Here is a 16750-nt window from a genome sequence, read left to right on the forward strand (position 1 = left end):
ATACACGGAAAGGTCTAGGATGTTTGAAAAAACTACAATGGGCCATCGGTTTGTCTTCCTCCGACAGGAATAGTGGGAGGCCAGTTTATCTAACGTGTCTACTCCTCCTTTGGTACTGTTATAATCCAGAATGATTTGAGGTTTCTTTGTATCTGTGTCTGCTATTTTTCTATCATGATGAAGAGTACTCTGCAGGACTACGCACTTGCCTTTCTTCGGGATGTATGATACAAGAGTCGTATCCTCCGTGAATGCAAATGTCAATGTGTACTTTGGGGCACCTTTTGCAAGCAACTGCGGAGGAATTGTTGGTTTGTTCCAATCTATGTCCGTGGTTTTCTTTCAGAAGAATCTGTCCAATGTCATAGGATGTGAAAAAGTTATCACATGTTACATTATGGGGTATATTCAATTGAAGTCGGATCCATTCCGACATTCATTGGTCGGAATAGATCTGACCTGGGCTATTCAAAGCAATCTCAATTCGACTTTAAAAAAAGTCGAATTGAGATGCAGGAGCTGAGATGGGGGAGAGCCGCCGGCAGAGAGGGAGCAGCGTCGGAGGAGACGGGGGACAGGGGAGAGCCGCGGGCAGACGGGGGAGTGCAGCGCTACAGCAATGGGCAGCGTAGCCGGAGGATGTCACAGCCGCCGCTCACTACAGCGTCCACCCAGCTCCAGCAAGCGAGGTCCCGCTTGCTGGAGCCGGGTGGACGCTGCTGTGAGCGGTAGCTGTAACATCCTCCAGCTACGTTGCCCGCTGCTGTAGCGCAGCTCTCCCCCGTCTCCTCCTTGTGTCCTCCGGCGCTGGTCTCCAGCTCTACCTGCGGCTCTCCCGTCTCCTCCGACGCCGCTTTCCCAATCTGCCCATGGCTCTCCCGTCTCCTCCTCGTCTCCTCCGGCGCTGCTCTCCCCCTCTCCCGGTCTCTGCTCCTGCATCTCACTTCAACTTTTTTTTAAAGTCGAATTAAGATGGTCGAAAAGGGGGCCAAAACCTGACGTTTTGGCCCCGTTTTCGACACAAACACGGGGATCGGCAGCTATTCCGCCGAACCACGTGCATTTCGACAAGTCGAATTCCTCGACTTGTCGAATAATTTTGGGTTAAATTGAATAGGTCAGAACCCCTTCCGACCTAAAAAAAAGTCAAAAACTGCCGTCTTTTCGACAGACGGCAGCTTTCGATTTCAATTGAATATACCCCTATGTCCTTTCAAGCCTTGAACAAGATCGATGAGAACCCTGAGACCTTGGTTTCGTTCCGGTGTAGACCTAGGCTGCTTTCCAAAATACGGCTGTATATTCCAGTCATAACTGGAAGCATTGTCATAAAGTACCCAAAATTTTATACCGTACTTGGCTGGATTGCTGGGCATGTACTGGCGAATAATATATTGAAAATTGCAGTACTCATACATCCTATGCACAACTGACCCGAACAACTTATGTGTTACAATTTTTACTGTACAAAAATTACCATTTGAAATAAAAAGTTACACATAACTCAGTTATGTGTAACTTTTTATTTCAAATGGTAATTTTTGTACAGTAAAAATGATAACTGAATGTTTACTAAGACTATGGAAACTAAGTCACAAAATATTTTAGAAAAATTTCACAAAATATAATAGATCTAAAAGAAATAAATTTGATATGGGTCAAAAAAGACCCGAACATCCTAGAAAGGTTAGAAAGGAAGTAAGCCCTTTCCTCCTGCTTTTAGTAGAAGAAGAGAGTCATTAGTATTAAAACACAAAAACAAAAAAACAACACAGAAACTGCGGAGAAATCATCAGATCTCCGCTGTTTCGCTTTGCGCTGTGTGAAAGTGCCAGCACCATTTGTAGCTTACAAAGGGGCTCTGGCAATTCCTACATTTAAAGAACACATAGTTTTGCATTGAAGATGGCGTTATTCGCACTCGCACGGGAGAATAGCAGAAAAAGATCGTTCTCTTCCTGTTTTCTACCACAATGCTACTGGCTTCTCAGAAAGAAAAGAAGGTTCAGACGGCAAGAAAAGAGGCCTCTACAGTTTCCATTTCTCCTCACTAGGACAGATCTATACCACAAGGTCTGAACAAGAGTTACAAAATAAAATTTATAGGAGATGTTCAATGAAAAGTATTTTTTTTATATATGCTGTTTCGGGTTTCTTTTTAAACCACACCCCATCAGCCTAATCTTCTTTGGGTCAAAGGACCGGGTCTGTGTCTAAACGCTAATGCAGAGTCTGAGACGCCCACTTGCAGCGCCTTGCACCTATGGAAATTGGTCTCTGTGCATCTTTAGATGCACCAATGGTATGAGCAGTTTCCCCAACGGAGTATGGAGTATGGAGTACTGTGTGAGCAGTTGTGCACCTAGATACACAGCTGCTGCCAGCGACAAACCCACATCTGCTTAGCACCCCGGGTATGCCCACTAAAATTCACACACCCTGCATCCAAATTCATTCTGCGTCTCTGCGCAGTAACAATGTGCAGTACTTAAAACATCAACCAACTGCGCGAATCAGGCCCCAAATCTCTATGTGCAGACACAGACTTCAGTTACGTATGCACATATCCCGGTCACCCTTTGCTGGGCAGTGTTCAGCCTCTGAGGGGAGAAAAGCTCTGCTTGTGAGGAGCAATGTTTTCACCAGGGCTACAAGAGGAGCTGCGGGATGGTAAAGTGCATCCTGACTGCATTCTGTATTGCGGTGGCATGCAGTGATAAATGGTTGTTAGCACAGTCACTGAAGACCTGGATGATAAACAGAAAGACCTCTTAATCAATGAACACACTGGGGCTTATTTGATAACATGATGCAAATGTGCCAAAGAATGACATGAAATCCATAATTATATTTGTGATTTTTCTAGCAGTGTAGGAAATTAGAGCAAATATATGATAGCCTTAGAGTTACAGCATGTTTACACAGTACCATTTTATTAACTAAGAAGACCAGTTCTGTAATCGCTGAGTGTTTTACAGTCCTTTTAGTGAAGAACTTTCCATTAATAAACAGAAATTGCCATGATCCCTGTGACAGCTGTCACCAGGGAAGTGGGAAGGGAGGGTCATAGCCCGTTTCGGTTATTACACCATCACCGGACCATACGGGGAGGCTGCAATCCCTTCCTACCCATCTCCCTGGTGATAGCTGTCAGTAACACCACCTGCCAGGGACAACCCAAGGACTGGGACACAGCAGAGTTTGTTGCAGGGAGCTGGTCCGGTCCGACATTCCGGGGTCTGGACCTATCTGGTTTTTACCCAATGCCCATGTTTGACATCAGCTTACAAAATATAGAAGTCAAGATGTTCTATAAATATGCGCAAAAACAGTTCTAGAGATGCAGCACACACACACTGAAAGGAGGTTCATCAACTTACAAAAAGTACAGGATATATAGGTCATGAAGGCACAGTATATACTACATATTAAATAGTTACCTCTAGCTGTGCCACATTAGTGTTTGACACATTGGGGCAGATGAATTAACCTGGAGAAGGAATACGGAAGTGATAAACCAGTGATAAGTACAAGGTGATAAACGCACCAGCCAATCAGCTCCAATGTGTAAATTAACAGTTAGGAGCTGATTGGCTGGTGCGTTTATCACCTTGCACATATCACTGGTTTATCACTTCCGTATTCCTTCTCCAGGTTAATACATCTGCCCCATTGTTCCAACCACAATGGCACAGTAATGATCATGTGCATTGGTCCTGTGGTAACAAATGAGTCTTATGGCAAATCCTGCTTCCTTATCACCTGGGAATACTTTAGCTGTAAGCATGTTGCACTTTCACATTAGGAGAAACCTTCACATGACAGAATAACAACTTGTAATGACAGAAGTCTCATTGTCCAATCTAATATATTTAGACCAGTAGGGTGGGAGATATTGGGGGTCATTCCGAGTTGATCGCTAGCTGCCATTGTTTGCTGCGTAGCGATCAGTGAAAAAAATGGCTGATCTGCGCATGCACCGCAACGGGTACGAAGTCCATTGTGGTTTTGCACTGGTTCTAGCGACGATTCCAATCGCACAGCCAAACGCAAGGAGATTGACAGGAATAGGGCATTTGTGGGTGTCAACTGACTGTTTTCTGGGAGTGTTTGGAAAAACGCAGGCGTGGCCGAGCGTTTGCTGGGCGGGTATCTGACGTCATTACCGTGTCACTCGTCGCAGCAATCATCGCACAGGATAAGTAACTACAGGGCTGGTCTTGTTCTGCACAAAATGTGTTTGCAGGCGCTCTGCTGCACAGGCGTTCGCACTTCTGCAAAGCGAAAATACACTCCCACGTGGGCGGCGACTATGCGTTTGCACGGCTGCTAAAAGTAGCTAGCGAGTGATCAACTCGGAATGACCCCCATTATCCTGGTCCTACAACAGAGTGTCTTTAGGAACAGCCCCAGCAATTTTCAGTAGAGATCTGCGGGAGTGGGTTTTTCCCTGTCAGGACCAGCAATGAGGTCTGTGTCCATTTGTTACTTTTTTGTTTGTTTTTTTATTTTTATTTTTTTTATTTTTGGGGGGGGGGGGGGGGGGGGCGCTTAAATACAAGTGAAATTAACTGGAATTCATTATTTTTTTAAAGCCAAAATGCAGCCAAATTATGGCAGATACTATGTTTATATGAAGCCCCATAAATTGTAACAAGTAGTTTGGCATGTGTTTGTGTGTGGTTGTGGCAGGGGGCAAGGAGCTTTTGTGAACATGTTTGTAGATACATAAACAAGTAACAGATGTGTTCATTATTTTTAAATAATATATCCAACATGTGGAACAGTTTTAATCTAGATATATTACTTTTTAGGCATAACGGAGGTGGCTTAATTCAATTGCAGACACTACTGGCCAGATTGTCGAGAAAACTGCCAAAACTAACTGCTCCTCACAAACCTGTAACTGCTTTGGTTCAGCTGCAAGTTCTGGTCGCACAACCCACTATTCATATTTGAGGATTTTAGACACCCAAATGTGAAAGCCAGAGATCTGTAATTCCTGACTGTCCAGATAAAAACTGGTGGCTGTTGACAATTCTGTGCCTGCTTTTACTGATCAACAGGAGCATATACTATTATATTAGAACAGTGCAGCTACTGTACACAATCTCTGAAAGCAAAAATAACCTACAGCTGACTATGCAAGCTCAGATTATATAGGCCAATTTTCATCACTTTGCCTAGACTGAACTCAGAATTTGTGTATGGGTCCAAGAAGACCAACCTGCCTGATCAATGTCTGACCAGCTTGGGCAGAAGACCTGGCAAGTCATATCCCTTGCCATGTCTGGGGAGTCATCAGCTGTTAAGGAAGTGCAATATATTTGTGAGCCAGGTGTGCAGTCCAATCATTGACTAATTAAATCTGTAAAACCTTTCCCTCCATATGTGCGGCTAAACTGGACACTCATCTGATAGCTTGGCGATAAAGGTGGAATTACTGGCTTGCCTTGCACTAGTTGTGCCAGTGTTGAAATCAAATACTGAGAACACCTGCATCCAAAGTGGAAATTCTTACATACAATACGATAGAAAATAGAATTGATTACACAGAATGAATAAATAAATAAATAAATAAATAAACTATTACAAAAAAAAACTGGGGAAAAAAACACACAGACACACACACACAACAAAAGGACACCTTTTCTAAAGGTGGGTACGCACTTGCCGATAAAGTAAACGTCGACGCTCATTTTGCCCTTCCTAAGCAACTACGTTTACCATATCGACCAGTGTGTACGCTGCCCAACGACGAGCGATGCGCGGCCCCGCAGGTCCTTAACGAGCCTCGCTGTCGCCCGCGCATGTAGCTCAATTTGGACTGTCGTCCAAAAACCGCAAGCACGACCCACCACGGCTTGACGTCCTTTGCATATCGCTCAGTGGGTGCGCACTGCCAACGACCGTCCCGGCAGGGAAGGGAACACACTAGGCGACGTCACTCAGAGCACATCGCCTAGTATGTACCCACCCTAAGGCTACACATTGTATACAAACCTATTTAGTGGACACAATGACAACAGGGGTCCCAGCACAATGAAATGTGTCTGTAAGTGGTCAGTTGTAGAGCTGCACACTGTAAGATAGGAGCTGCATGTACAGTTGTCGTAAATCGCTTATCTCCCAGCAAATGTACATGTTGCAGGCCTCTGTCCTGACCATACAGTGGCCAAAAGGTAATATCCTACGAGTTGTGGGCAGCGCTGAGATTTCGGCAATGTGTCCTCAAGGCTTAAACCAACAATTTATTTATTTTAAAGGCAAAATCAGCCTAGATTTACCATAAAACCATTTTTTGCCAATTTAAGTCTTGAGAACAAATCACCATAATATCGCCACTGTCTGCAACTCGCATGAGATTACATTTGGGATAGAGGGTTTTAGCTTACAACAGAAGAGTGCTTGTGTAATAAATGTGCTACTAATATATATTGTATGCGCTACTTAAGACCACAATACAGTAGCTCTGCTTACTCAAGTCAATAAGTGAAGAGAAAAAATAAGTAAAAGGACGTGAATTCCCTTGGTAGTTACAAAACTGACAAATTGTATTAAAGAAAACACACACACACACACACAAAACTACAGTGAATTCTAGCTGTCCAAACATACCTACTACTTCCATGGTTCATACCTATTAGGGGGCATATTCAATTAGCGACTGGGCTTACCGTGGAAGGACAGCCTCAAGCTTTAACGAATGGACCTATTACATTTTAAGCCCATTACATACTGTGTTAACCCAAAGGTTCTGGGATAGGTATCCAGAGCTATGGGTTAGCTTGCTCACGGCAGCCTCAGTAAGGGCAAAAATATCTACCTACCATGGATTTCTGTTTACACCTGAGGAGGGTGGAGGCAGATATCTGCAGAGCCAGGTATTAAAGAGTGTATAGCTACATCCAAGGAGTCACTTTTTACAGTTGACCCGGGCCCCCTGCTGGGCCCTTCCAACAAGCGTGGGACAAAGTAATTAGTACCCGCTGCCCCCTCTTGGCATCCTGACCATGGGCTGCAAAGCCCAGAGGTGAATGGAATATGCTCCTATGAGTCTAACATAAAACACAGAAGAGTAAACACTATTAATCTCATATTTGTCATATCTGATAAAATGCGCTTTAATGCCATACATAGGGCCCGATTCAGAGCCGCAAGCAGAGCGTGTATGCACCAGAGACAAGTATATGTATATCTATAGGCTATTTAGAGTCGCACACATCTGTGCTGCATCTCCTCCTGCGGATATAAATGGGCGTAAGTGGGCATAAAAGGGGTGTTTGCTCGTAGGATACATGTCCTATGGGCGTGTAGACGAGATGAGAGGTGAGAATATACAGAGCTCCTGCTGATTTCAGACAGAACTTTTGCGCTGAGGACAGGGTTGATACATAAGCGCTCATTACGATGGGAACTACTTTCACAAACAGATGTATTAGAGAGGTGTGGCGCATAACTGAAGGCAACTCTGGATACAGGTGAAAATCAGCCCCATATCGTGTAAAGACATCAATACATACATAGGCAGATGTACCAACGTCCAGTGTGGCCGTATGATAAATTTACCACAAAATAAAGTGACACTTATAAGACTTCTCTCCAGAAACAGTGGAAAGAACGTGGCTTTTCACTATCCCCAAAGTCAAGTCACATGCTGTATACACTACACAAACACTGGGGGTGATTCAGATTTGATCGCTGTTGTGCGTTTTCACACAGCAGGCGATCAGGTCATAACTGCGCATGCACCGCAATGCGCATGTGCGTAGGACAACAACGGGCATCGCCGGTCAGCGACAGGATGTTGCAAAAATTCCGAACGCACGGGCGTTAGCAAGGCGATTGACAGGAAGAGGCCATTTGTGGTGGTAACTCACCATTTATTGGGAGTGTCCGTAAAAATGCAGGCGTGCCCAAGTGTTTTCAGGGAGGGTGTCTGATGTCAGCTCCAGCCCCGATCAGCCTCATCTCATCGCACTGGAGGAGCAAGTCCTGCGCTGCGCAGAGACTGCACACAGTGGATTTCTGCAGCTCGGCGAACACATAGGATCGCACACTCACATGGGGCGAATTTACACTCCCCCTGGGGGCGGCGACTATCTGAACGCAGGACAGCAAAGTTAGCAGCCCAGCGATCAGGTCTGAATCACCCCCACTGATGTACAGTGTACAGAATAGTAACTGAACATTTGTTAAACCAGCTTCACTGGTACAATGCTGGATTACATACTACATATAGTTAAGAAGAAACAGCAGCTGTATGTATTCCACTATATTGTGCACAGTCTTCTTGTAAAGCATTGCATAGCCATCGATATAGCATGCTTATTCAGTTATAGGAGAACAATTTGCAAACACTGATTGAGCAGCTGGTCACGAATTTGCATAAAATAAGCAACCTCAAGCTAATAGTAAGCTACAGATGGAAGGTGTACCTGGCATGTCATAGAAAAGCAAAAAGTAAGAAAAAGTGGTGAAAGACAAGGGGGCCATTCAAAGTCCACTTCTATAAGTAGCATCATGGATTGAACAAAAAAGAAGAACATTGTGCCCATTTGAAAGTGTTTCAAGTGCCCCATAGTCAGTCAGCAGGCACAGAGAGAAGTGGTGCTAGACACTGTACAGTACATGGCAGGGGCACAGACAGAGGTGTAATGCACACAGGGATATACAGGGTACTTACCCAGCGCAGTGATGAGGAAGCCCCTGGGGGGTCTCAGTGCCCTCCTGACCCAGGCATCTCTCAGCACCTCCAGGCTGGCACTCTGACCCTGGACCAGCAGTACCCAGCTCTCCAGCCAGCCTTGGAAGGACACCTCCAACACGGCCCGGACTAGCCTCCTGTTCCAGAAGCACCTCGCATTTGCAGCCTGAAAATCCTGGAAGATGTGGCTGCCTCTCTCCACCTCCTCTCCCGGGCCATCCAGTCTGCACAGGACTAGGGCAAGGGAGGCAGGGGCCAGCTGAAGCACCCTGTCCCGGGACATGCTGCACTCACATGGGACACTGCCACCCACAACTCAGCGGTACTATCTCTGTCTCTCTCTATCTATACACAGTCACACTGACTGCTGCGGCGGCGGCGGCTGCTGCCTGGGTAACTGGGGGCGGGATCTCCACGCATCAATCATCTACACCACGACAAATGGGCAGCCGCTGAAGACGGGGGGAGGATCTGTTTGTGGGCGGAGTTTGAGTCGTATAATGAGCTTAATGACTAAAGGTGAAGTTTTTTTTTTGGACCATCCATGCTTAGTAAATTGTACACGTTCTTCGGTCAGTGCTAAATACAGTACAATGGCCCTCATTCCGAGTTGATCGCTCGCAAGGCGATTTTAGCAGAGTTGCTCACGCTAAGCCGCCGCCTACTGGGAGTGAATCTTAGCTTCTTAAAATTGCGAACGATGTATTCGCAATATTGCGATTACACACCTCGTAGCAGTTTCAGAGTAGCTTCAGACTTACTCGGCATCTGCGATCAGTTCAGTGCTTGTCGTTCCTGGTTTGACGTCACAAACACACCCAGCGTTCGGCCAGACACTCCTCCGTTTCTCCAGCCACTCCCGCGGTTTTTCCGGAAACGGTAGCGTTTTTAGCCACACGCCCATAAAACGCCGTGTTTCCGCCCAGTAACACCCATTTCCTGTCAATCACACTACGATCGCCGGAGCGAAGAAAAAGCCGTGAGTAAAAATCCTATCTTCATAGCAAAATTACTTGGCGCAGTCGCAGTGCGGACATTGCGCATGCGCACTAAGCGGAAAATCGCTGCGATGCGATGAAATTTACCGAGCGAACAACTCGGAATGAGGGCCAATACTCAGGGTGCTGCTGAGATGCGAGTAATTACTTGTGACGTGTGAGAGATTTGATCATTTCATTATTTCTGTGGTTTGTTGGAGAAGATTTCATTTTATGTAATCACAGAGACAACTTACACTGCGTGACCTAAGGCAAGATTACCCCTTCATACAAGTTTACAGAGCCCAACAAGCGCTCATTTCAAGCACTTACTTGAAGAAAATCGCGAGGTACACGCATGCACACCTTTGTTGTATGTTGTATTTGACCACACCTTGGGGCTGGCGCAGAGTTGGCCACACCTTGGGACTGAGGCAGTGTTGGCCACACCTTGGGGCTGTGGTAGAGTTGGCCACACCTTTGGGCTGTGGCAGAGCCGGATTAAGGCCCCGGGAGGCCTCGGGTACTAAAGAGCAGGGGGGCCCCCATGGACTAGAAAACAAAAAAATTTTTTTTTATATATATATATATATATATATATATATATCGCTAAGAATCCCTCCTCCTTCAGTTCAGTGTGCGGCGCGCCAATGACTGAGCCGCAGGCTTGCTGAGCCGGACAGCAATTGGACAGCTGAGCCGTCGCTCAGCTGCCCTGACTACACCTGTTAGAGCACTCTTCTTAGAGCTGTAGTCAGCGCAGATGAGCAACGGCTCAGTTGTCCAATTGCTGTCCGGCTCAGCAAGCATGCGGCTCCGTCATTGGTGCGCATCACGCTGAACTGAAGGAGGAGGAGGGACAGGGCAGCGGGGAGCCGGGGCTCGTGAGCGCAGCACCGCAGATCGGATTGAAGAAAGATCCGATCTGTGGTGTGGCAGGGGGCCCTTTTGGAAAGGGGGGCCCGGGGTACGTATCCCCGGGACCCCCCCCCCCCCCTTAATCCGGCTCTGGGCTGTGGTAGAGTTGGCCACACCTTGGAGCTGAGGCAGAGTTGGCCATACCTTGGGGCTGTGGTAGAGTCACCTTGGGACTGAGGTAGAGTTGGCCATACCTTGGGGCTGTGGTAGAGTTGGCCACACCTTGGGGCTGTGGTAGAGTCACCTTGGGACTGAGGCAGAGTTGGCCACACCTTGGGGCTGAGGTAGAATCGATCACAAATTACTCTCAAAAGAAAAACCTGCGTAAAACCAGTGGTTTTCAATCACCAATATGTAGTTCTTGAGATGCTTTCCGCTCACAACAGAAGCATATATGTCCAGCTTGTAGAAGTGGCTGATCCAGGAAGTCAAGAAAAGAAGTTAGTTTCTACTGATCATTTTATAAAATGTACTCAATGAATGTTAGCAAGAAGCTTATTGGGGTCAGTTCAATTCACCGTAGATTGAATAGAACCATAATGGAGTTCCCAGAGTTTTTCAATTCAGCGTGATGTGATGCCCAACGAAATCCAACAAAAGAGCTGGTGCAATGCAGTTTTCTGCCCTTAGCACAGCGGAAACAGCATCACGCCGAGCTCTTAAGTTGGAGAATGTCAGTTCTCGCGACTAAACACCCTATTTAGTCCGCGAGAACCGGCCTTCTCCGACATAACACTGTACTGAATTGAATAGCAATGGGATCTCCTTCCCGGCGCTATTCAATCTGCGGTGAATTGAATTGACCTCAATGGATGCTATGTGCAACTTCTCCACTTGTCCAATATTTGTAAGACCATGCATCTCCTGTGCCCCTCAATCGTAACTCCGACTCTGTGCATACAGAAACTTAGACACATGCACAGAAGAAACAAATCAATACACTGCGTCCGACATTGCGTCTGCATCCGAATCAGGTTTAAGATGTAAAATAAAAGTGTGCATAAAATGTAATCTCCTGTTTCATCTACAGTAACTTGTGAGAGGCTATCACATTCTTTTCAAGAATTGTACATTACTGAGTCATGTAACTGTTTTTTTTTTAAATAAAGTATTTTTATTTCGAAGGAGAGTAGTTTGCATACAGACATTGCATAACAGGAACACATTAAACACGTAATGACATGTCCTCATCGGGGAACAGCATTCACTTTCGACTTATTTTCAAACTATGTCATTTGCTCATAGGCGCATAGGAATGTACAGTTATATATACCATTATTTTGCATTATCCGTACACTCTAGTATTCATGAAATCACATTATACTTTGTTTTGTTCCCCCCCCCCTCAAATATAACTCTTACGGACAATCCGTCCGAGTAAAACCCTTTAAAAGAGAAGAAAACAATCAGAAACCAAACACAGAGAACCCCAGAAATAAAAAAATTAAAAAAACAAAGAGACAAAAAACATTATGGGGAAGAGGACGCATTGGGGGATACTAGCACTCTAAATCCTACCCTGTCCAGATGGGCACAGAGCCACTCTCTCATTCACAACCCATTGGGTGAGAGGGAAGCCTATGGCCCTAGAAGATCATAACTTGGCAAATCCAGGACCTGTTAGTAACCCTATCACCATTAAGTTGTAGGGTCTGGGACGGAGTATATGGATTCCAGCCATGGAGACCAAATTCTTTCAAATTTAGCGGAGGCATTGTGTTTCATATAAATGTATCGTTCCTTAAAAACAGTGTAGTTTATTAGTGCCTTAAGAGCGGGGAGTGTAGGGCCCTTAGGGGCCATCCATAGCCTCGCAATGCTCACCTTCGCCATTGCACATATGTTGCGAGCATATAGGCCCTCTGGACCAGACACAAAGTCAGAGCTATCCATTCCCAGGATGCAAAATTGCGGAGTAAGCATGGCCTCGTCCACCCCTGTGTTCCCCAGAATCGATCCGACCCCCGCCCAGAAAGCCCGCAGCACCGGACAATCCCAAATGAGGTGCCAAAAAGTACCTGCAGTCATCCCACACTTAGGGCAGTCACCCACACGACCCGTCCCGAATTTGGCCAGTCTGGCCGGGGTCATATATATTCTATGCAAAAGGAAGTATTGTATCTGTTGACACCTGATGGATTTGGTAACCGTGCACGGAGTTTCCAAAGCAAGGGCCCAGTTCTCTTCATCTATGGGGCCCAGATCCTGCTCCCATTTGACACGGAGACGTGTCAAAGGATCTATATGGAGTTTGGCGAGTAGATAACCATAAGCATGGGAAATCATCTTAACTCGACCCAGCATACTTACAAAGGTCTTAATGGGAAATGGTATAATTTTAGGGGGGGAATTGGCGAATTGGGACTGCAAGGCATGTCTGAGCTGGAGGTATCTAAAAAAATAGGAGTTAGGCAAATTAAACTCATCTTTTAGTTGTTGGAAGGATTTGAGCGTATTATCCGTATAAAGGTGATTTATGGAAATCACTGATTTAGGGGCCCAAACTTCCCTCCCCTCGAGCGCATACAGTTCAGGGAGCCATTTAGAATACCAGAGGGGGGTGTCCGGGTCCAATCCATCAAATTTCAAAAGAATTTTTAGTGCCTGCCACACCTTCATGGCTTGGTATATAAGAGGAGGGAGGAACCGGGCCAAGCTCCCACTCAGCAACACCTGCAGGGGGGATAAGTCGGGGAAGTAGCATTGGACAAATACCCAGTGTAGAGAAGTGATGCCAGTATCCTGTACCCATGCACTAATATGAGACAGCTGAGCGGCATAGTAGTACATCTGAAAGTTTGGCAAGGCCAGACCTCCGTCGCTGCGCAGCCTGGTGAGAGTGTTCAGTTGTATTCTAGGACGTTTGCTAGCCCATATTAAAGAAGACAGGACACTATTCAATTTTCTAAAGAAGGATGGATGAATATATACAGGGGATTGCAGAACCACATATAGAAACTTAGGTAGGGCAGTATTATCATTTTTACGAGGCTGACCCTGCCAGATACAGTCAATGGAAGCTTACACCAAGTCTTGGATTTACGAGTAATTTGTTGCATGATCGGATCAAGGTTCAAAGGTGTAAAGTCAGAGGGGTCATTGGTTACCTGAATCCCAAGATATTTAAATTTCGCCGTCCAACATAGCGGTAGGGAGATTTTAGGAGCAGCAGGGGGGGGGGGGCAATCACAGGCATAATAGAGGACTTAGAACAGTTAATATGAAGGCCTGAATATACACCGAACTCCTCAATCAATTGCAACACTGTAGGCATAGACCTGGTGTAATCCTGCAGAAACAACAGCATGTCGTCAGCGTAAAGGGCAATCCTATCCTCACGAGGGCCGGTATGAATGCCCACCACGCCTGGGTGGGACCTTATTAGACAGGCCAAGGGTTCGATGGCCAGGGCAAACAAGGTTGGGGACAGAGGACATCCCTGCCTGGTCCCGCGAAACAGGCGGAACGAGGGAGAAATATAGCCATTCACTGAGATCCTGGCAGTCGGGTGCTGATAAAGCAATTTAATCCATTTTATAAAATTAGGCCCGAAACCCATAGCTGTCATGACCTCCCATAGATAGGACCACTCGATACTGTCAAATGCCTTGGCGGCATCCAGTGAGACCACTACCGAGTCAGAGGGGAAGTCATATGGGATTTGTAAGATGGTATATAATCTACGTAGGTTAATAGAAGTGGACATCCCTGGCATAAAGCCGGTCTGGTCGGAGTGGATAATGGAAGTAATTATGGTGTTGAGTCGAACTGCTAAAATCTTTGCCAGGATCTTAGCGTCAGTGGGAATCAATGATATCGGTCTATAGGATTCTGGGGATCTAGGGTCTTTTCCGGGCTTCGGGATCACTATAATAATCGCCTCCGCCATAGAGGGGGGAAGTTGATCATTAACAAAAATATCAGAATACAGGGCGTGAAGCCTAGGACCGAAGAAATCAATGTGGGTCTTGTATACCTCTGAGGGGATGCCGTCATAGCCCGGTGCCTTGCCGCTGGGAGACAAGCCAATAGCCGCCGTTACCTCTTCCAGAGTTAAGGGTGCCTCCAGCATCTCAGAGGCCTCCGGGGGGAGTGTGGGTAGGGGAATATTACTTAAATAAGCGGAGAGGTCTGATGTCGAGTCTACCAGTTGTGAACTGTAGACCTCAGCATAGTAGGAGCGGAATAGCTGCGCTATTTCCGGCGTGGTGTTCACAAGGGCGCCATCGCTACCGGTCATCTGAGCAATTGTAGAACCTGGGCGGTCACTGTGCACCAATCGAGCCAACAGGCCACCTGGCCTATCGCCCTGCATGTAAATATTAGTAGCCTGAAATAGAAGCGAGCGCGAGTTTTTATCAGACAGATGAGCCACCCATGCCGACTGGGCCGCCAGCCAGCGTACCTTCAGCGCAGGGGTGCCATCCACCAAGTATCTAGATTCCAAATCCCTGGCGTCACTCTCAAGGGCTCGCTCTCTCTCCCTGGAGGACATTTTGAGGGCAGAAATACGTCTAATATACGTTCCCCTTAGGAATGCCTTAAATGAATCCCAAACCACTGTTCCGGGGGCCGAGCCTACATTGTCAGTAAAGTATCCCTCCCACTGAGTCACCTGGTCAGAGCAGTCACCTATTTGCAGCAGCCAGGAAGGATGCAGTTTCCAATAAGATTGACCCCTCTGGCTCACCATAGCGAGAGTCAACACCATAGGGGAGTGATCAGATATACCCCGGGCCTCGTATTGGACGTCAACCACCCTAGGGAGAAGAACAGGGGAGAGTAGGGTCAGATCGATCCTGGAGAACGAACCATGTGTGCCAGAGAAGCATGAAAACTGTCTAGTCGTAGGGTGCCGAGCTCTACACACATCCATCCACTGCAAATTATTCAGAAAATCAGCAAATTTAGTAGGACTAGAGCGGACCCCAGCAGCCTGCGGAGAGCGCCATCTGTCTAAAGCTAAATTCATGACATTGTTAAAGTCACCCAAGCAGATTACCGGGGTGTCCGGAGAGGAGGCTATGAATGAAGCGGCCTGCTGTAGTACATCGTACGAGAATGGGGGGGGGATATAAACCGCCAGTATGTAGTAGGGTTGGGAACTTAGTCTACATTCAAGGAACACAAATCGACCGTATTTGTCAGTCTTGACCGATACCAGCTCAAATTGGACCGATTTCTTTATCAGGATTGACACACCCCTGGAGGAAGAGGAGTGAGAAGCGTGATAGGCCCAGCCCACCCAGGGTCTTCTAAGTGACAGTAACCTATTCCCCTCCAAGTGAGTCTCGCAGAGACATGCAACATCCGGGCCATATTTCCGAAGTGTAGTTAATACTAAGGAACGCTTTATCTTATTATTTAAACCTCGAACATTCCATGTCAGAAATTTCAAATTAGCCATAGATCTGGTAATATTCTATGTAGTAACCTAAAGATACAGTCCAGCGAATATTCCTGGAAATTGTTAGTGAGGGTAATAACAGTGCTATACTACTCAATCCCTGATTCTTAATCGACAGTATCCAATGCATCAGACATACTTCCCACATCAAAATGAATGTACTCCAAAACAAATTTAAGCATGAGAAAAATAACAAACTATAGAAAGAAAAAAACTTGTGTAAGGCACAGCAACAAGCTGTTCGCTGAACTCTCCCCCCCTCCCCGTATACCACCCCTAACTTCGGCATACTTAAATCCCAAACTATCGTTTCTATCTCTCAAGGGCTAAATACTAAACAAAACCCTTAACCAAAGTCAAGCGATCAAGAGAAAGAAAAGAAAAGTCCTGAGCCACCAACGCCAAGGGGGGGCTCCCTGGACAATGGGTAGATGCCTCTGGTGGTCCCAACCGATCATTAGACAGTGCAGGGCCTCAATCCGGGGCCATCTGGCGCGCTCCCGGAGCATATCTGTCCAGCCATTATGCCGCCTCTCTAGGGGAATTGAAGAATTTGGTTTCCCCGTCCGCTACCACCCGGAGTCGGGAGGGGAATAGCATAGAGTAGGAGACGTTCAGGTCTCTGAGGCGCCTCTTGATAGGCATAAACTGGGCTCGATCCTTCTGGACTTCCGCGGCAAAATCAGGAAAAGCAGACACGGTAACCCCGTTTCTGGTAAGGGGGCCTTTTGTGCGTCCCAA

General features: G+C 46.5%; 1 protein-coding gene across 1 annotated transcript in view; it reads right to left on the reverse strand.

Annotated features, from left to right (window-relative positions):
• The window catches only part of STOX1 (storkhead box 1), a 93680-nt gene extending 84577 nt beyond the window's left edge, over positions 1-9103 (reverse strand). The window contains exon 1 of the mRNA XM_063961568.1: positions 8687-9103. Within this exon, the coding sequence (XP_063817638.1) occupies positions 8687-8990 (304 nt within the window). The 5' untranslated portion in view covers positions 8991-9103. The remainder of the gene's footprint in view (positions 1-8686) is intronic.
• Positions 9104-16750: the final 7647 nt, after the last annotated feature.

Source organism: Pseudophryne corroboree, chromosome 3 (assembly GCF_028390025.1).
Source record: "Pseudophryne corroboree isolate aPseCor3 chromosome 3, aPseCor3.hap2, whole genome shotgun sequence".
NCBI lineage: Eukaryota > Metazoa > Chordata > Amphibia > Anura > Myobatrachidae > Pseudophryne > Pseudophryne corroboree.